General features: G+C 49.7%; 4 protein-coding genes and 1 gene segment (V, D, J or C); all 5 read right to left on the bottom strand.

Moving 5' to 3' along the window:
* Positions 1-13,216, bottom strand: part of LOC103168859 (immunoglobulin lambda-1 light chain) — a 28,250-nt gene extending 15,034 nt beyond the window's left edge. Inside the window, exons 1-2 of the mRNA XM_039915077.1 lie at positions 13,122-13,216; positions 12,708-12,995 (exon numbers count right to left, since the gene is read on the bottom strand). Of these exons, the coding sequence (XP_039771011.1) occupies positions 12,708-12,995; positions 13,122-13,182 (349 nt within the window). The 5' untranslated portion in view covers positions 13,183-13,216. The remainder of the gene's footprint in view (positions 1-12,707; positions 12,996-13,121) is intronic.
* LOC100682076 (immunoglobulin lambda-1 light chain) overlaps positions 1-21,067 on the bottom strand; it is a 197,557-nt gene that overhangs the window by 37,346 nt on the left and 139,144 nt on the right. The gene's annotated exons all lie outside the window — the stretch shown is intronic.
* Positions 1-21,067, bottom strand: part of LOC100681294 (immunoglobulin lambda-1 light chain) — a 152,024-nt gene that overhangs the window by 27,121 nt on the left and 103,836 nt on the right. The window lies entirely within an intron of this gene.
* LOC114806123 (immunoglobulin lambda-1 light chain-like) overlaps positions 1-21,067 on the bottom strand; it is a 95,815-nt gene that overhangs the window by 22,139 nt on the left and 52,609 nt on the right.
* LOC120639069 lies at positions 5,969-9,561 on the bottom strand. The segment is given in 2 exon segments: positions 5,969-7,009; positions 9,510-9,561. Coding segments are annotated over 2 exon segments (657 nt in total).

The raw sequence follows: 21,067 nt of genomic DNA, 5'->3' as shown, positions 1-21,067 counted from the left end.
AAACTGATTCTCTTTCCCTCTTCAAAACCCTACTTAAAACTCACCTCCTCCAAGAGGCCTTCCCAGACTGAGCTCCTCTTCTCCCTCTGCCACCCCCCCTTTACCTCTCCGCAGCTAAACCCTCTTTTTCCCCTTTTCCCTCTGCTCCTCCACCTCTCCCTTCCCATCCCCACAGCACTGTACTCGTCCGCTCAACTGTATATATTTTCATTACCCTATTTATTTTGTTAATGAATTGTACATCGCCTTGATTCTATTTAGTTGCCATTGTTTTTACGAGATGTTCTTCCCCTCGACTCTATTTATTGCCATTGTTCTTGTCTGTCCATCTCCCCTCCATTAGACCGTAAGCCCGTCAAACGGCAGGGACTGTCTCTATCTGTTGCCGACTTGTTCGTCCCAAGCGCTTAGTACAGTGCTCTGCACATAGTAAGCGCTCAATAAATACTATTGAATGAATGAATGAATGAATGGCTGAAGGTCAGGGTTGGGAGTTTGGAAACCAAATTTGGGTTGCTTGGTACCTGATCAAAAAAGGTTACATGCTGAGAGCACTATTGAAGCAGCGTGGCTCAGTGGAAAGAGCCCGGGCTTGGGAGTCAGAGGTCATGGGTTGGAATCCCGACTCTGCCACTTGGCAGCTGTGTGACTGTGGGCAAGTCACTTCACTTCTCTGTGCCTCAGTTCCCTCATCTGTCAAATGGGGATAAAGACTATGAGCCTCACGTGGGACAACCTGATGACCCTCTATCTCCCCCAGCGCTTAGAACAGTGCTCTGCACATAGTAAGCGCTTAACAAATGCCAACATTATTATTATTATTATTATTATTAAGAACCTGTTACTGTAACTAATGGGGGTGATGTCAGATAGTGGGGGAACCAGGATGGCTGGAAAGAAGCAGGATTTGGAGATTGGAGGTGGGATCCTGAAAAGCTCTCTGGGCTTCCAGAAACCAGCGCTCTGGAGACAGAGTTTGGCTGCCTGGGTTGAAATAATCCCCTTGTCAACTGGGGGCACTTATCGGAAGGACCGAGGGATGGCGGCAGCAAAAGGAGACATGAGTCAGAGTGACCTCCAGGACTTCTCACCTCTGCCCTGGTCCTGAAAAGGGAATAAAGGGATTTTCAGGGCCCTATTGGGTGCCTCCAGGGGTCTGAACCCATTTTCTAGTGTCTTTGGGGATTCCTTTGGCTGGGAGATGGGAAGGGGAAATGTTTACTACAAACCCTGAAGAAAGGAGGTGTTCTCTCTGCATTCCCCGCCCACTACGGGTTTCAAGCAGTGGTATTTATTGAGCTCTTACTAGACTGTAAACTCATTGTGGGAAGGAAACACGTCTACCAAATCTGTGGGATTTTACTCTCCCTGGCGCTTAGAACAATGTTCTGCACAGAGTAAGCACTCATAAATACCACTGAATGTCTGAAAAATTGATTGACTTCCCCCACAGCACTTATGGACAGATCCTTATATACAGTAATTTCTCCTATCTGTAATTTATTATAACATTTGCCTTTCTATCTAAACTGTAAGCTGCTTCTGGCAGAGATCATGGCAACCAACTCAAAGTGCTTAGGACAGAGTTCTGCACATAGTAAGGACCCTAAAAATACCATTGATTGATTGACTGCCCAAGGGCACAGAGTAGGGAATTAATATTAATAATAACTGTGGTATTTCCACTTGACCATGCTGCTTACATGCTTTTCTCCCAGTTGTCTTTCTCTCAGAATGGCCAAGCAGAAATTGCGATAGAGGACCCAAGTTCTGGTCTCAGCTCTGTTGCTGGCCTGGTAAGTTCCCAGTACAGTGGGCACTCATTACAGCAGCCGAGGATCCCACCGGAGATACAGGGAGGACAGCTGGAAGGGGGAGGTGGGACCCAGTGGGAGTGAGAGAGCCAGTATGGGATCCTGGGGCTGGTGGAGGAATCAGGGAGGGTCAGGATGAAGGGGAATTTGGGGGAGCTGGAGGGCAGTATGCCCCTTCCCCTTGGGTGACGGGTCTCATCTGGCACGAAGGGGCAGAGGAGAGGAACAGGCCCGTGGGGACGGGAGTTTCTGTCTCACTTCCCCGTCCCCCTGTGTCACTGTGAGGGGCAGCATCACTGCCTGTAAATGACTGACAGTAATAATCGGCCTCGGCCTCGGCCTGGGCCCTGGCGATGGTCAGTGTGGCCGTGCTCCCGGATTTAGAGCCGGAGAACCGTCGGGGATCCCGGAGGGTCGGTTGCTATTACCATATATAACCCGCACAGGGGCCCGGCTGGGTTTCCGCTGGAACCACTGTGTACCAGAGCTAGAGTGAACAGGTGATTGTGGCTGTTTGTCCCGGAGCCACGGACACGGAGGGCGTCTGGGTCGGCACAGAAGACCTCACGGAACCTGTTGGAGAGGAGAGAAGAGGTCAGTAAAGAGTGGACTGGACCCTTCCCCTGAGCATCCTTGTTCCCCCACTGCTCCCTTCTGGTTCAGCTCTAGCAAGAGAAACTTTCCCTGCCCAGGGCCCTCTTGCGGGGCGCTATCTGCCCCCAGCCGCACCTGTGCAGAAAGCGAGGAGGAGATGGAGGAGGAGGAGAGGAATGCAAGCCATAGTGGACAATGACAGAAGGACTGTGCTCCCCAAGGCCCCAGCTCTGGGCCCGGCCTTCCCTACCGCTCTCTTATCCCTTCCCCACGCCCCCGCTGCCCCCCATGCAAATCTGGTCCCGCTTACTGGATGTTGCTGCAGGGGGGCATCACCCTGCCCAAGTGAGGGGGGCTCAGACCATGGAAGGAGGACAGGGCTTTTTCTCCCTTCCTCTCTGCCCCCTCTCTCACTCTCTCTCCTCCGCTCAGCTCACACAACTGATTCCTCTTCCTGACCCACAGGGAACTGGCTCTTGGACACTCTGTGGGTCACCACGTGGAGGAAATGGAGTGAACGGTCTCCATTCTTCTTCTCTTCTCTTTTATGCACCCTCCTCGTTGTCATTCTTGTTCACATCCTCATTTTCCCAGATGCCTTCGCAGACGGGTCTGTTGGGTCCTGCGGAATCCAAGCAACAGTTCTGGGAAATCCTGGGAAATCAGGTGGCAGTGGGGTAAAGGGATCATCATCATCAGAGATGTTTTACTGAATGCTTGTTATGTGCAGGGCCCTGAAAGAAGTGCTTGGGAGAGTACGGTACAACTTGGTCGACAGGTTGGTCGACACCCCCCCTGCTCACATCAGGCTTACAGACCACGGAGGAGACAGTTGCTAAGAGAAATAAATAAATTAATAGAAATAAATGATAATTACCTGTAATTGACATTAGAGAAGCAGCATGGCTCAGCGGAAAGAGCATGGGCTTTGGAGTCAGAGGTCGTGGATTCTAATCCCTGCCCAGCCACTCGTCTGCTTTGTGACCCCCGGATGTCACTTTACTTCTCTTTGCCTCAGTTCCCTTATCTGTAAACTGGTGATTGAGACTGTGAGCCCCATGCGGGACAGGGTCTGTGGGCAACCTGATTAGCTTGTATTCATTCATCCATTCATTCAATCGTATTTATTGAGCGCTTACTGTGTGCAGAGCACTGGACTAAGCTCTTGGAAAGTACAATTTAGCAACAGATAGAGACAATCCCTACCCAACAACAGGCTCGCAGTCTAGAAGGGGGAGACAGACGATAAAACAAAATGAGGAGACAGGCATCAATAGCTTCAAAATGTACCCCAATGCTTAGAACTGTGCTTGGCACATAGTAAGCGCTCAACAAATACCATAATCATTATTATTATTACTAAATGGTCAATAAGAAGACAGAGGGCAGATGGTGGGGCGGGCGAAGGGGGCCCTCCAGAGGGGTGTAGTACAGAAGGTGGGACAGACAACAGAGAAGAGTGAGACCAGGACAGAAGACTGCAATGACTTCTGTTGGGAAGGTGTAGAAGGAAAAACACACAACACAACACAACACACAAGTGGCTCCACCACTTGACTGCTGTGTGACCTTGGGCAAGTCACTTCAATTCTCTATAGCTCAGTTACCTCATCCATAAAAAGGGGAGTGAAACCGTGAGCCCTATGTGGGAGAGGGACTGCGTCCAACACAATTTGTTTGTAACCACCCCAGTGCTTAGTACACTGCCTGGCACATAGTATGCAATTAACAAATACTATAATAATAATAATAATTAATATGTCGATACTGAACAGTCTCTGAACTGTAAGATCGTGGTGCACGGGGAACCGGTGTGCCAACTCTGTTGTATTATACTCTCCCAACAGCTTAGTACCGTGCTCTGCAAATAGCAAGAGCTAAATAAATACCGTTGATGATACTGGTGGTGACGCCGAACCCCCAGTGGGTCAACTCCACGTGGCTCTTCTGCCACCTTCAGGCCCGTAGCTCAGTGGAAAGAGCATGGGCTTTGGAGTCAGGGCTCATGAGTTCGAATCCCAGCTCTGCCACTTGTCGGCTGTGTGACTGTGGGCAAGTCACTTAACTTCTCTGTGCCTCAGTTCCCTCATCTGTAAAATGGGGATTAAGACTGTGAGCCCCACGAGGGACAACCTGATTCCCCTATGTCTACCCCAGCGCTTAGAACAGTGCTCGGCACATAGTAAGCGCTTAACAAATACCAACATTATTAGTATTATTATTATTATTAAATTATACCCACTGTCCGGAACTGCAGCTGCAGAGGAAATACAACACCACCGTCCTCCACATCTCAATACCGCTCTCCCTCCTGTTTAGAGTATGAGCCCCTTCTGGGACAGGGATTGTGTCTGACCTGAATCACTTACATCTACCCTACTGCTTAGAAATATACTTGACACGCAGTAAGCCCTTGAGATAAATATCATAATTATTATTACCTATTATTACAGGCCCATAACCTCGGCATTATCCTTGACTCATCTCCCTCCTTAAAAAACATATTCAGTCTGTCACAGAATCCAATCAGTTCCTCCTTCACAACATCTCTAGAATCTGTCCTTTCCATCCAAAATGCTACAACTTAGATGCAAGCACTTGTCATTTCCTTCCTTGACTGCTGCAGCGGCCTCCTCACTGATCTCCCTGCCTTCTGTCTCTCCCTGTTCCAGGCCACACTGCACTCTGCTGTCTGACTCACTTTCCTAAAAAAGACATTAAGTCAACGTATCTCAACTCTTCAAGAAACTCCAGTGGTGGCCCATCCCTCTTTGCATTCAACAGAAACTGCTTTCTACTGGCTTTTAGGTGTTCAATCAGCTGTCCCCTTCTACCTTACCTCATTCATTTCCTAAGGAGAAGCGGGGTGTGGTCTAGTGGAAAGAGCCTGGGCCTCGGAGTCACTCTGCCACTTGTCTGCTGTGCGACCTTGGGCAAGTAACTTCACTTCTCTGGACCTCAGCTCCCTCATATGAACCATGGGGATTCCATGGCTGTTCATTCTCTTACTTAGACTGTGATCCCCATGTGGGACCTAGACTTTGTCCCACCGGATTTACTTTAGAACAGTGCTTGACGCATAGTAAGAGCTTAACAAATACCTTGTTTTCATCACTACTGCCCAATCCACACAGTTCACTCCTCTAACATCTACCCACTCTCATAATCTCAATCTCGTCTATCCTGCCCCGACCCGTTGCCCACATCCTCCCTCTAGGGTGGAACTCCCTCCCCCTTCATAGCCAAGGGACCACCACACCCCTCCATCGTCCAAGTCCTACCAAAATCACGTTTCCCCTTACAGCCCTTTCCTAACTCCTCATTTCCCCTCACTACTTGCTCTCCCCTTTGCCTCACCCATCCTCTAGGGTGTGTTCTCTTGAAGCTCCTTGTCGCCTCACCCTCGGCCTCACAACAGGTATGAACAAATTCCTACACTCTGCCACTTCCCCTCTCCGTAATTTACTTTAATGTTTGAGTCCCCTTCTGGGCTGTACATTTCTAGTGGGTAGGGATCATGTCTATTGCACTGTCTAGATCAATCGATCAATCAATCCATCAGTGGTATTTATTGTTTACTATGTGCACGGCATTGTATAAGCACTGGAGAAAATACAACAGATTAGGAGACGTTCCCCAACTAGTTTGCAGTTTAGAGGGGGAGACAGATATTAACATAAATACATTCATAATTTACTATATTTAACCTCAAGATACGTACAGAAGTACTGAGGATTTGAGGATGGGGCGAATTGTACTCCCCAAGTTCTGAGTAGAGTGTTCTGCACATAGTAAGCTCTTAATATATATGATTGATTGACTGATTGATTGGAGTACAGATTCCCTATCTTCAATTTTGGGTTCCCAAAATCCCCAGTACAGTGCCCGGCACGCAATGCGTCCTGGAAGCTGATGGTGGAGATGGGGAAAATGATGATGAAGGCGACGACGATGGCGGCGGGGATGATGATGATAGCGATTGCGGCATCTGCTTCCTCAGAGGGGCCTGGACATGAATTGAGGCCCAAGAGGAGTGAGCGGTTGCGGATTGCCCGGGGCCACAGAGAGCAGGACCGCCAAAGGTAGGAGGTAAGGGCCAGTGGGACTGAGACCGAGACCGTTCTGGGGGTGATGGTGGCATGTGGGAGGGTGAGGAGCACAGGGGAAGCTGGGGGAGCTGGAACACGACGTTCCCCTCCCCCGCCTGGCACAGGACACCATCTGGTAGGGAGAAGAGCAGGGGGATGGGACCGTGGGGACAGGGGTTTTTGTCTCACTTCCCCGTCCCCCTGCATCACTGTGAGCACCAGCAGCACTGCTACTATACTCCTGACAGTAATAATCGGCCTCGTCCTCAGCCTGGGCCCTGGCGATGGTCAGCGTGGCTGTGGTCCCGGAGCTGGAGCCGGAGAAACGGTCGGGGATCCCGGAGGGTCTCTTATCGTCCTTATATATGACGAGGACAGGAGCGCGGCCACCTTTCTGCTGGTACCAGTGCACATAATTGCTAGAGTCAAAACCGGAGCAGGTGAGTGTGGCTGTTTTTCCCGGAGCCACAGATACGGAGGGCGGCTGAGTCAGCGCAGACGAATTGACGATACCTGGAGGAGAGGAGAGAAGAAGTCAGTCAGGAGAGGATCGGACCGTTCCCTGAGCATCCTTTCCCCCTTCCTGGGTCCAGCCAGGAGTTCCAAAACCTCCCTTCCCAGAGGTGTAAGCTGCCACACCTGTGCAGAGAGCGAGGAGCCCCAGGAGGAGGTGGAGGAGGAGGAGAGGAGTGCGGGCCATGGTGGACACGGAAACAAGAGCTCTGCTCCCCGAGGCCCCAGCTCTGGGGCTGGGCTCCCCCAAAGTATCTCTTAACTCCTCCCCACGTCCCCACCCCGCCTCCTGCAGCCCCTGCATGCAAATCGGCTTCCAGCTCAGTGGCTGCTATTTCTAGGGGCATCACCCTGCCCAGGTCAAAGGGGCCCCGGGCCAGTAACAGAGGGGAAGAAAGGGGCTTTCTCTCTCTCTCTCTCTCCCTTCCTGTAAGAGCTTGGGAAAGAACAGTACAACAACAAAGAATGATGATCCCTACCCACAAGAAACTTACAGTCTAGAGGGAGACAGACAGACATCAATACAGATAAATAAAATGACAGATACATACGTAAGTGCTATGAAGTTGGGAATGGGGGAAGAGCAAAGGGAGCAAGTGAGGACAATGCAGAACGCAGTACTCTACCCTACCTCAAAGCCTTATAGAGAGCACATGTCCTCTGGGAAGCCTTCCCTGACTAAGTCCCTCCCTTTCTCTTCTCCCACACCCTTCTGTGTTTCCCTGACTTGCTCCCTTAATTCATCCCCCCTCCCAGCCCCCCTGCACTTACGATATAGCTGTAATTTATTTATTTACACTGATGTCTGATTCCCCCTCTGGACTGTAAGGCCGTTGTGGGCAGACAATGAGTCTGTCGATTGTGATATTTTACTCTCTCAAGCGCTTAGTACAGTGCTCTGCACATAGTCAGAGCTCAATTGATACGACAATGAATGAATGAATGCCTAGCCAGGGTGGATCCTCTCAATAAGGCTCAATAAGGGGGAGACTGACATTTATATAAATTTGTAATTTATGATACACGATTTTCAGACATGTACATGAGTGTTGAGGTTTTGAGGGTGGAGTGAACTATACCAGAGAAGCAGCGTGGCTCAGTGGAAAGAACACGGGCTTGGGAGTCAGAGGTCATGGGTTCAAATCCCTGCTCTGCCACTCGTCAGCTGTGTGACTGTGGGCAAGTCACTTATTCATTCATTCATTCAATAGTATTTATTGAGCGCTTACTATGTGCAGAGCACTGTACTAAGCGCTTGGGATGAACAAGTCGGCAACAGATAGAGACAGTCCCTGCCGTTTGACGGGCTTATGGTCTAATCGGGGGAGACGGACAGACAAGAACAGTGGCAATAAATAGAGTCAAGGGGAAGCTTGACTTAGCTTCCCTGGGCCTCAGTTACCTCATCTGTAAAATGGGGATTAAGACTGTGAGCCCCACATGGGACAACCTGATTACTCTGTATCTAACCCAGTACCTAGAACAGTGCTCTGCACATAGTAAGCGCTTAACCAATACCAACATCATTATTATTATTATTACTCTCCCGAGTGCTGAGTACAGTGTTCTGGATACAGTAAACACTCAATAAATACCACTGACTGACTGATTGGAGGGCAGGTTCCCTATCCTTTTTTTTCTGTAGTGTGTTCCAAAATACCCAGTAGGGTGCCCCGCACACAATATGTCAAGGAAGCTGATAGTGGAGATGGGATAAATGGTGAGGAGGGCGATGATTTTGAAGGTGGTGCCTGGTGGTGCTGATGATCAGAGGGGCCTGGACGTGAATGGAGGCCAGGTAAGGCCCAGTGAGCGGCTGAGGATCCCCGGACCGCAGGAAGCAGGAAAGGAGGAGGCAGGAGGTGGGGCCCAGCGGGACTGAGACAGTGAGCATTCTTGGGGTAACAGGGGCAGGAGGGTAGGTTGGGGCACAGGGGAAGCTGGGGTGAGTTGAAGCACAATGTTCCCATCTACCTCCTGGGACAGGACACCATCTAGCAGAGAGGGGCAGAGCAGGGGGACGGGCCCGTGGGGATGGGGGTTTCTATCTCACTGCCCCGTCCCCCCGTAACACTGTGAGCAGCATCGCTGTCCGTAAATGACTGACAGTAATAATCGGCCTCGTCCTCGGCCTGGGCCCTGGCGATGGTCAACGTGGCCATGCTCCCGGATTTAGAGCCGGAGAACCGTCGGGGATCCCGGAGGGTGGGTTGTTATTACCGTATATAACCTGCACAGGGTCCCGGCCGGGTTTCTGCTGGAACCACGGTGTACCAGAGCTAGAGTGAACACCGGTGCAGGTGATCGTGGCTGTTTGTCCTGGAGCCACGGACACGGAGGGCGGCTGAGTCGGCACAGAAGACCTCACGGAACCTGTTGGAGAGGAGAGAAGAGGTCAGTAAAGAGTGGACTGGACCCTGCCCTGAGCATCCTTATTCTCCCCCTGCTTCCTCATGCATCAGCTCTAGCAAGAGAAACTTCCCTTGCCCCCAAGCGGCACCTGTGCAGAGAGCGAGGAGGAAATGGAGGAGGAGGAGAGGAGTGCGGGCCATGGTGGACACTGCCAGAAGCGCTCTGCTCCCAGAGGTCCCAACTCCATGAGGCTCTAAAATGGAGGAGGAGGAGTGCGGGCCATGGTGGACACTGCCAGAAGCGCTCTGCCCCCCCGAGGCCCCTACTCCATGAGGCTCTTCTGCCACCTTCGGGCCCCTGGGAAATTATACCCACTGTACGGAACTGCAGCTGCAGACGAAATACAACACCACCGTCCTCCACATCTCAATACCGCTCTCCCTCCTGTTTAGAGTATGAGCCCCTTCTGGGACAGGGATTGTGTCTGACCTGAATCACTTACATCTACCCTACTGCTTAGAAATGTGCTTGACACGTAGTAAGCCCTTGAGATAAATATCATAATTATAATTACCAATTATCACAGGCCTATAACCTCGGCATTATCCTCGGCTCATCTCCCTCCTTAAAAAACATATTCGGTCTGTTCCAGAATCCAATCAGTTCCACCTTCACAACATCTCTAAAACTTGTCCTTTCCATCCAAAATGCTACCACTTAGATGCAAGCACTTGTCATTTCCTTCCTTGACTGCTGCAGCGGCCTTCTCACTGATCTCCCTGCCTTCTGTCTCTCCCTGTTCCAGGCCACACTGCACTCTGCTGTCTGACTCAGTTTCCTACAAAAGACATTAAGTCAAGAAACCTCAGTGGTGGCCCATCCCTCTTTGCATCCAACAGAAACTGCTTTCTACTGGCTTTTAGGCATTCAATCAGCTGCCCCCTCCTACTTTACCTCATTCATTTCCTACTGAGAAGCAGGTGTGGTCTAGTGGAAAGAGCTTGTGCCTGGGAGTCACTCTGCCACTTGTCTGCTGTGCGACCTTGGGCATTCATTCATTCAATAGTATTTATTGAGCGCTTACTATGTGCAGAGCACTGTACTAAGCGCTTGGAATGTACAAATCGGGAACAGATAGAGACAGTTTCTGCCCTTTGACGGGCTTACAGTCTAATCGGGGGAGACAGACTAAAACAATAGCAATAAATAAAATCAAGGGGATGAACATCTCATTAAAACAATAGCAAATAAATAGAATCAAGGTGATGTACATCTCATTAACAAAATAAATAAGGCAATGAAAATATATACAGTTGAGGGGACGAGTACAGTGTTGAGGGGAGGGGAAAGGAGAGGGGGAGGAGCAGAGGGAAAAGGGGGGAAAAGATGGCTTAGCTGAGGGGAGGTGAAGGGGGGGTAGAGGGGAGCAGAGGGAGCAGAGGGAAAAGGGGGAGCTCAGTCTGGGAAGGCCTCTTGGAGGAGGTGAGCTCTCAGTAGGCCTTTGAAGAGGGGAAGAGAATTAGTTTGGCGGAGGTGAGGAGGAACCAGGACCGCAGAAGGATGTGGCCCAGGGGTCGACGGCAGGATAGGCGAGAACGGGGGACGGTGAGGAGGTGGGCGACAGAGAAGCGGAGCGTGCAGGGTGGCAGTGGATAGAGAGAAGGGAGGAGAGGTAGGAGGGGGCAAGGTGATGGAGAGCCTCGAAGCCTAGAGTGAGCAGTTTTTGTTTCGTGCGGAGGTTGATAGGCAACCCCTGGAGGTTTTTAAGAAGGGGAGTGACATGCCCAGAGCGTTTCTGCCGGAAGATGAGCCGGGCAGCGGAGTGAAGAATAGACTGGAGTGGGGAGAGAGAGGAGGAAGGGAGATCAGAGAGAAGGCTGACACAATAATCCAGCCGGGATATTATGAGAGCCTATAACAGTAAGATATAGTTTGGGTGGAGAGGAAAGGGTGGATCTTGGCGATGTTAGGCAGCTAACTTCACTTCTCTGGACCTCAGTTTCCTCATAATGACCATGGGGATTCCATGGCTGTTCATCCTCCTAATTAGACTGTGATCCCCTTGTGGGACCTAGACTTTGTCCCACCTGATTTACTTTAGAACAGTGCTTGACGCATAGTAAGAACTTAACAAATACCCTAATTATTTTCATTACTACAGCCCAATCCACACAGTTCATTCCTTAAATATCAACCCACTCTCATAAACTCGATCTCATCTATCCTGCCCCTTACTCGTTGCCCACATCCTCCCTCTAGCCTGGAACTCCCTCCCCCTTCATATCCAAGGGACCACCACGGCCCCCCCATTCTCCAAGTCCTACCAAAATCATGTCTCCTCTTACAGGCCTTTCCTTACGCCTCATTTCCCCTCACCACTTGCTCTCCCCTTTGCCTCACCCATCCTCGAGGGTGTGTACTCCTGAAGCCCCTTCTCGCCTCACCCTCACAATAGTTATGAACATAATCCTACACTCTGCCACTTTCACCCTCTGTAATTTATTTTAATGTTTGCTTCCTCTTCTGGACTGTACATTTCTATTGGTGGGGATCACGTCTATTGCACTGTCTAGTTCAATCGATCAATCAATGGTATTTATTGAGTGTTTACTATGAGCACGGCACTGTATAAGCACTTGAGAGAATACATCAGAATTAATAGACGTTCCTTGACCATAACTAGTTTGCAGTTTAGAGGGGGAGACAAATATTAACACAAATACATTCATACTTCACTATATATAACTTTAAGATATGTGCATTAGTGCTGAGGATTTGAAGGTGGGCTAAATTGTACTCCCCAAATTCTGAGTAGTGTTCTGCTCATAGTAAGCTCTTAATATATACGATTGATTGACTGATTGGAGTGCAGGTTCCCTATCTTTCCTTTAATTTTGTGTTCCCCGAAATCCCCAGTACAGTGACTTAAACACAATACGTCAAGGAAGCTGATGGTGGAGATGGGGAAAATGATGATGAAGGCGACGATGACGATGGCGGCTGCGATGATGATGATAGCGATGATGGCATCGGCTTCCTCAGAGGGGCCTGGACATGAATTGAGGCCCAAGAGCCGTGAACGGCTGCGGATCTCCCGGGGCCGCAGGGAGCAGGACCGCCAAAGGTAGGAGGGAAGGCCCAGAGGGACTGAGATTGAGACCGTTCTGGGGGTGACGGCACGTGGGAGGGTGAGGAGCAGAGGGGAAGCTGGAACACAGCGTTCCCCTCCCTCGCCTGGCACAGGACACCATTTGGTAGGGAGGGGCAGAGCAGGGGGACGGGACCGGAGGGATGGGGGTTTTTGTCTCACTTCCTTGTCCCCCTGCGTCACTGTGAGCAGCAGCATCAGTGCCACTCTCCTGCTGACAGTAATAATCGGCCTCGTCCTCAGCCTGGGCCCCGGCGATGGTCAGCGTGGCCGTGGTCCCGGAGCTGGAGCCGGAGAAACGGTTGGGGATCCCGGAGGGTCTCTCGTTGTCATTATATATGACGAGTGCAGGGGCCCGGCCACCTTTCTGTTGGTACCAGTGCACATAATTGCTAGAGTCAAAACCGGAGCAGGTGAGTGTGGCTGTTTTTCCCGGAGCCACAGATACGGAGGGCGGCTGAGTCAGCGCAGACGAATTGACGATACCTGGAGGAGAGGAGAGAAGAAGTCAGTCAGGAGAGGATTGGACCGTTCCCTGAGCATCCTTTCCCCCTTCCTGGGTCCAGCCAGGAGTTCCAAAACCTCCCTTCCCAGGGGTGTTAGCTGCCGCACCTGTGCAGAGAGCGAGGAGCCCCAGGAGGAGGTGGAGCAGGAGGTGAGGAGCGCGAGCCATGGTGGACACGGACACAAGAGCTCTGCTCCCCGAGGCCCCAGCTCTGGGGCTGGGCTCCCCAAAGTCTCTCTTAACTCCTCCCCACACCCCCACCCCACCTCCTGCAGCCCCTGCATGCAAATCTGCTTCCAGCTCACTGGCTGCTATTTCTAGGGGCATCATGCTGCCCAGGTCAAAGGGCCCCGGGCCAGTAACAGAGGGGAAGAAAGGGGCTTTCTCTCTCTCTCTCTCTCCCTTCCTGTAAAAGTTTGGGAAAGAACAGTACAACAACAAACAATGATGATCTCTGCCCACAAGAAACTCACAGTCTAGAGGGAGGGAGACAGACATCAATACAGATAAGTAAAATGACAGATATATACTTTAGTGCTACGGAGTTTGGAATGGGGGAAGAGCAAAGGGAGGAAGTGAGGACAATGCAGAACGGAGTACTCTACGCTGCCTCAAAGCCTTATTGAGAGCACATGTCCGCTGGGAAGCCTTCCCTGATTAAGGAACGCCTCCCCACCCCCACCCCTTTTCTCTTCTCCCACTCCCTTCTGTGTTTCCCTGACTTGCTCCCTTAATTCAGTCCCCCCTCCCAGCCCCCCTGCACTTACGACATAGCTGTAATTTATTTATTTACATTGATGTCTGATTCCCCCTCTGGACTGTAAGGCCGCTGTGGGCAGACAATGAGTCTGTCGAATGTGATATTTTACTCTCTCAAGCGCTTAGTACAGTGCTCTGCACATAGTCACAGCTCAGTCAATACGATTGAATGAATGAATGAATGCCTAGCCAGGGTGGATCCTCTCAATAAGGCTGTTGTGCCACCTTCAGGGTCCTGGGAAATTATAAACACTGTCCGGACCTGCTCCTGCCCTGGAAGTAGACTCAAAACAGGCAGGCGAAGCAGTAAGCTCTATAATAATAATGTTGGTATTTGTTAAGCGCTTATTATGTGCCAAGCACTGTTCTAAGCTCTAGTGGATAGTGCACAGACCTGAGAGTCAGAAAGACCTGGGTTCTCACCCCAGTGCCGCCCCTTGTCCAGCGGTGTGACCTCGGCCAAGTCACTTCAGTCCCACAGCACTTATGTACATGTCTGTAATTTATATATTTATATTAATGTCTGTCTCTCCCCACCTCCTCCATCTAGACTGTATGCTCATTCTTGGCAGGGAAAGTGTCTGCTTATTGTCATAAAGCACTTTCCCAAGTGCTTAGTAGAGTGCTCTGGACACAGTACGCACTCAATAAATATGATGGAATGAATGACTGAATGACTGAATTTTGTCGTGCTTCATTCATTCATTCATTCCATCCTATTTACTGAGCTCTTACTGTCTGCAAAGCACTGTCCTGAGCACTTGAGAGAGTACAATACAGCAACATACAGACATATTCCTGCCCCCAACGAGCTCACAGTCCAAAGGGTAAGCTCACAGTTCCCTCATCTGTAAATTGGGGATTAAGACTGAGAGCTCATGTGGAACACGGATGGTGTCCAACCCTATCAGCTTCTATCCACAGTACAATGCCTTGCATAAAGTAAGCACTTAACAAAATGCAATAAAAAAAAATCAAAACATCCACTACTGCCCTTGGAGGTGAAACCTAAGATGCACCCAACCTGTCATTCTTGCTTCCAGGCCAGGGTCCCCAGTAAGATGGTCACATTTATTTACAGTTGGGTAGCAAGAAAGGAGAGGAGTAGGGAAAGAAAGAAAGGGCAGCATAGGAGAGAGCAGGTTTCGTACGGGGATCAAATTGCTTTGACTGCCTCCCCATTAGACCCCAAGCTCTACTTGGGTGCCCTACCGACCCCGACATGTCTTCGAATCAGACATTAATATAAAGTAAAAGGGGTCGGCAGGTCATCCAAGTAGAAGACCTTGGGGTCTAATGGGGGGTGGGGGGGGCAGTGAAAACCGAACTCTTCATCTCCCACAGCCAAACCCCATCCTCCACCACTTTTCCGTCACTCTCGTCTAAACACTGTCATCCTCTCAATCTCAATACCTGCTCTCCTTCCTACTTTGAATGCGAGCCCCATGTGGGAAAGAGATTGCCCTAGTTCTCAGAACAGTCCTTGACGCGTAGTAAACACTTAAAAGATATCATATTTACCATTATCCGTAATTACGGGCCCATAACCTTGGCGTTAGCCTTGGCTCTTCTCCATCCTTCAACCTACATATTCAGTCTGTCACAGAATTACGTTGGTTCATTCATTCAATCGTATTTATTGGGCACTTGCTGTGTACACAGCAGTATGCTAAGCTCTTGGAAGAGTAGAATATAACAATAAACAGACACATTCTCTGCCCACAGTCTACCTTCCCAACATTTCTAGAATCTGCCCTGTCCTCTCCATCCCAAAGGCTACCAAGTCAGTGCAAGCACTTATTTCCTTCATTCCTTGACTAGTGCCTCAGCCTCCTCACTGACCTTCCTGCCTCATGCTTCTTCCCACACCAGACCACTCTGCACTCTGCTGCAGGACTCAGTTTTGTAAAAAAGACATTTAGTCCACGCCTCCCCACTCCTCAACAGCCTCCAGCGGTGGCTCATCCATCTTTGCGTCAAATGCAAACTCCTTTCCGCTGGCTTGTACGCACTCAATCGGCTTCCCCCTCCAACCTTACCTTGTCGATTTCCTACTGAAAAGCAGTGTAGCCTAGTGGAAAGAGACTGGGCCTGCGAGTAGGAGGACCTGGATTCTAAACCTTGCTCTGCCAATTGTCTGCTGTGTGACCTTAGGCAGGTCACTTCCCCTCTCTGAGCCTCAGCCTTTTCTTCGATAAAGTGGGTATTCCATGCCTGTTCACCTCCTACTCAGACTGTGAGTCTCAGGGGGCACTGAGACTTTGTCTAACCTGACTTACTTTAGAACGGTGTTTGACACATAGTAAGAGCTTAACAAATACCTTACCCTTATCCCACAGTCCTCCCTCTAGCCTGGAACTCCCTCCCCCTTCATAGCCAACAGACCACCATGCTCCCCATCTTCAAAGTCCTCCCAAAATCATCTTTCTTCTAACAGGCCTTTTCTAACCCCTCATTTCCCCTCACTTTTTGTTCTCCCCTTTGCCTCACCTATGCTCACGGGTGTGTACTCCTTCAACACTTTGTCACCTCACCCTCAGCCCCACAACATTTATGTACATAGTCTCACATTCAGCCATTTCCCATCTTGGTAATTTATTTTAATGCCTGACTCCCCTTCTCGGCTATTAGCTCCCTCTTGGCAGGGATCATGTCTGTTGAATTGTCTAGATCAATCAGTGGTATTTTTTGAGCGTTCACTATATGCAACCTCCAGTTGTTGCCTGTCCACCTCCACATCAAATGGAAATTCTTACTGTCGACTTTAAAGCATTTAATCATCTTGCCCCCCATCTCATCCTGCTGCTCTCCAACTACAATCCAGCTCACACACTTCACTCCTCTAATGCCAACCTGCTCCTGTACCTCATTCTCTTCTATCCCGCTACCAACCTCTCTCCCACATCCCGCCTCTGTCCTGGAACATCCTCCCTCTTTCGTATCAAACAGACAATGACTCTCACTACCGTCTATCCTTTATTAAAAGCACATCTCCTCCAAGAGGCCTTCCTCAGCTAAGCCCTTATTTCCTCTTCTCCCACTCCCTTTTATGTCAGCCTCGCACCTGGATTTGCACCTTGGTCCACAGCCCTTTTGTATACTTCTGTTATTTTTTTGGTACTAATATCTGTCTCCCCCTCTAGACTCTGAGCCTGTTGTGGGCAGGGAACATGGCTACCAACTCTGCTATATCGTACTCTCCCCAGCACTTAGTACAGTGATCTGCACAGAGTTAGGCCTCAATAAGCACGACTGATTTATTGATCGATTGAATGACATTGATTTAGGCCACCAGAGACAGCTTAGGCCATTCTGAGATGAGCAAAGCTGCCCCCTTCCTGCATGACTATACTGTACAGTCTCTGGACTGTAAAATCATTGCAGGCAGGGAGCGAGTTTGCCAACTCTCCCAAGTGCTTAGATCAGTTCTCCGCATATAGCAAGTGCAAAATAAATACAGTTGATGATGATGATGACTAACCTGGGTGAGTCAGCTCCATGAGGCTCCTCTGCGACCTTCAAGCCCCTGGAAAATTATACCCACCATCCAGAACCCCCGCTGCACTGGGAATGGACTCCCGACAGGCAGGAGAAGCTTGTGTGGCCTAGTGGATAGAGCCAGGTCCTGGGAGTCAGAAGGTCCTGAGTCCTAATCCCTGCTCCGCCACTTGTCTGCCCTGTGACCTCGGGCCGGTCACTTTACTTCTCAGTGTCTCAGTTCCCTCATCTGTAATCTGTAAAATGGGGATTAAGACTATGAGCTCTACGTGGGTCATAATAATAATTATGACATTTGCTTGGTTTGTGCCAGGCACTGTGCTAAGTGCTGGGGTGGATACTAGCAAATTGGGTTGGATACAGTGGGGCTCACTCAATCCTCATTTTACAGATGAAGTAACAGGGCCAGAGAAGTATAGTGACTTGCCCAAGGTCACGTAGCAAACAAGTGGCAGAGCCAAGATTAGAAACCATTACCTTCTGACTTCCAGTCCCATGCTTTATCCACTAGGTCACGTTATCCAATCCCTCTTAGTTTCTGCCTCCTCCAGTGCTTAGTACAGTGCCTGACATATAATAAACACTTAACAAAATACGATACAAAAAAAAGCAACCTTTACTGCCCCTGGGGGGAGACCTAAAACTGAACCCACCCTGTCATTCTGGCTGCCAGGCCGTGGTACCCAATCAGACTTTCACACTTATTTACAGGTGGGTAGAGAGAAAGAAGAGGACTAGGGAAGGGGAGACAGGGCAGCAAATGAAAGAGCAGGTGGTGCAGGGATCAAATTGCATTGACTGTCCTTCCCGTTACATCCCCAGCTCTTCTACTTGGATGTCCCACCAACCCTTCACACTTAATATGTCCAAAATTGAACTCATCTCCCCACCCAAACCCTGTCCTCCACCAGATTTTCCCATCCTGTCTAGACAGAACCACCACCCTCCCCACTCAATACCTGCGCTCTCCCGCCTATTTGGAATGTGAACTCCATAAGGGACAGGGATTGTGTCTGACCTGATAAACTATCTATCCTAGCACTTTGAATAGTGCTTGACACATAGTAAGCACTTAATAAATATCATTATTATTATCATCATTATTATTACAGGCCCATTAACAGAGACATTAGCCTTGACTCATCTCCCTTCTTCAACCAGCTTATTCAGTCTGTCACAGAATCCTGTCAGTTCTACCTCACATCGCTAGAATTTGTCCTTTCCTCTCTATCCCAAATGCTACCATTCTGATGCAAACACTTGTCATTTTCTTCCTTGACTATTACATCAGCCTCCTCACTGACTTCCCTTCTTCCTGTTTCTCCCTGCTCCAGTCCATACTGCACTCTACTGACTGACTGAGTTTTCAAAGAAAGACATTCAGTCCACATCTCCCCACTCCTCAATAACCTCCAATGGTGACCCATCCATCTTTGCATCAAACAGAAACTCCCTTCCATTGGCTTTTAGGCACTCAATCAGCTTCCCTCTCCTGCCTTACATCTCCAATTTCCTAGTGAGAAGCAGTGTAGACTAATGGAAAGATCCCAGGCCTGGGAGTCAGAGGACCTGGATTCTAACCCTTGCTCTGCCGCTTGTTTGCTATGCAATCTTGAACAGGTCACTTCACCTCTCTGGGCCTTAGTTTCCTCACCTTGCTCCTTAAGCACTTGACACCTTACCTTCAGCCTCACAACGTTCACATACATATCCTTACACTCTGCCATTTCCCCTAATTTATTTTAGTGTCTGACTCCTCTTCTAGGCTGTAAGCTTCATGTTGGCAGAGATCATGTCTATCACATTATGTCAAAACATTCAATCAATTGATTGTATTTATTGAATGTTTATTATGTGCAGAGCACTGTATTAAGTTCTTGGGAGAGTACAGTCCAAAGGAATTAGATACGTTCCCTGACCATAACTAGCTTGCAGCTTAGAAGGGGAAACAGACATTAGCATAAATTTGTAATTTATAATATATGATTTAAAGACAGTGGAAAGAGCATGGGCTTTGGAGTCAGGGCTCAGGAGTTCGAATCCCAGCTCTGCCACTTGTTGGCTGTGTGACTGTGGGCAAGTCACTTAACTTCTCTGTGCCTCAGTTCCCTCATCTGTAAAATGGGGATTAAGACTGTGAGCCCCACGTGGGACAACCTGATTCCCCTATGTCTACCCCAGCGCTTAGAACAGTGCTCGGCACATAGTAAGCGCTTAACAAACACCAACATTATTATTATTAGTAAGACATCTACATAAGTTCTCTGGACTTCAGGGTGGGGTGAATTGTCTTCTCCCAAGTGCAGAGTATAGTGTTCTGCACATGATAAGTATTCAATAAATACTACTGATGGACTAATTGATAGAAGTGTAGGTTCTGAATCTTTTCTTCAGTTCTGTGTTCCAAAATACCCATTACAGTGCCTGCACACAGTAAGTGCTTAATAAATACGACTGACTGACTGACTGCACACAACATGACCAATGGCTGCAGATCTTCCGGGGTTGCAGGGCTCAGGCCCAGTGGGACTAAGACAGCGACCATTCTGGGAGTTACAGGGGTGGGTGCGGTTGGGTCAGGATGCAGGTGGAGTTGGGGGGTTGGAGTGGGGTTTATGTCTCACTTCCCTGTAGCCCTATGCCACTGTGGAGATCATTACTACCAGTAAACGAATGACAGTAATAATTGGCCTCATCCTCAGCCTGGGCCCCGGCGATGGTCAGTGTGGCCGTGCTCCCGGAACTGGAGCCGGAGAACCGGTCGGGGATTCCGGAGGGTCTCTCTTTATCCTTATATATGATGAGGACAGGAGCACGGCCATCTTTCTGCTGGTACCAGCACACATAGTTCTTATCAAAGATTCCACCGGAGCAGGTGATGGTGGCTGTTTGTGCCAGAGCCACAGACACCGATGGTGGCTGAGTCAGCACAATGGAAGCCACAGGTCCTGGAGGAGAAAAGAGGTTAGAAGGAGCAGACTGGACCCTTCCTTGAGCATCCTTCCCCCCACCCTTCTTCCCGTGTCTGCCCACTTATAAGAAATTCTCCCTGCCCAGGGGTCTTTGGGGGCATAAACTACTCCTGTCCACACCTGTGCAGAAAGCGAGGAGTGCAAGGTGGTGGAGGAGGAGAGGAGCGTGGGCCACGGTGGACACGGACACAAGAGCTCTGCTCCCCAAGGTCCCAGCTCTGGGGCTGGGCTCCCCTAACTCTCTCAACCCCTCCCCATGCCCCCCTGCCCCTCCAGGATGCAAATCTGGTCCCACTCATTGGTTGCTGCTGCTGAGGGCGTCGCCTTGCCCAGGTGAGGGGGGCTCAGACCATGGAAGGAGGGTGGAGCTCTCTCTCATCTTCTCTCTGTTCCCTTTCTCACTCTCTCTGCTCCCCTCAGCTCACACAATTGATTTCTTTTCCAGACCAACCAGAAACTGGCTCTTGGCTACATGACTGTCTGTCACTATCAGCTGCAGAAGCTGAGGATCATCATGCACAGGAAAAAGAGAGGAGTCTCTGCTCTTTTCTTCCTCTTTCACTCCCATACATCCTCCTCTTTGTCATTCTTGTTTGGATCCTCATTTTCCCAGATGTCTTCACTGAGGGGTCTAACAGGTCCAGTGGGATTCACACAAGAGTTCTGGGGAACTCTGGGAAATCATATGGCGGTTTGGTACCGGGATCATCATCAGCAAAGGTTTTTACTGATTGCTTGCTAGGTTCCGGACACTGTACCGTTTGGGAGAATACAATAGAGTTGGAAGACAAGCTCCCTGCCCACTACCAGTAACTGTCTAGAGG

Source organism: Ornithorhynchus anatinus, chromosome 21, assembly GCF_004115215.2.
Source record: "Ornithorhynchus anatinus isolate Pmale09 chromosome 21, mOrnAna1.pri.v4, whole genome shotgun sequence".
NCBI lineage: Eukaryota > Metazoa > Chordata > Mammalia > Monotremata > Ornithorhynchidae > Ornithorhynchus > Ornithorhynchus anatinus.
The sequence above is the reverse complement of the archived record's forward strand: the minus strand, read 5'-3'. Positions and strand labels throughout refer to the sequence as shown.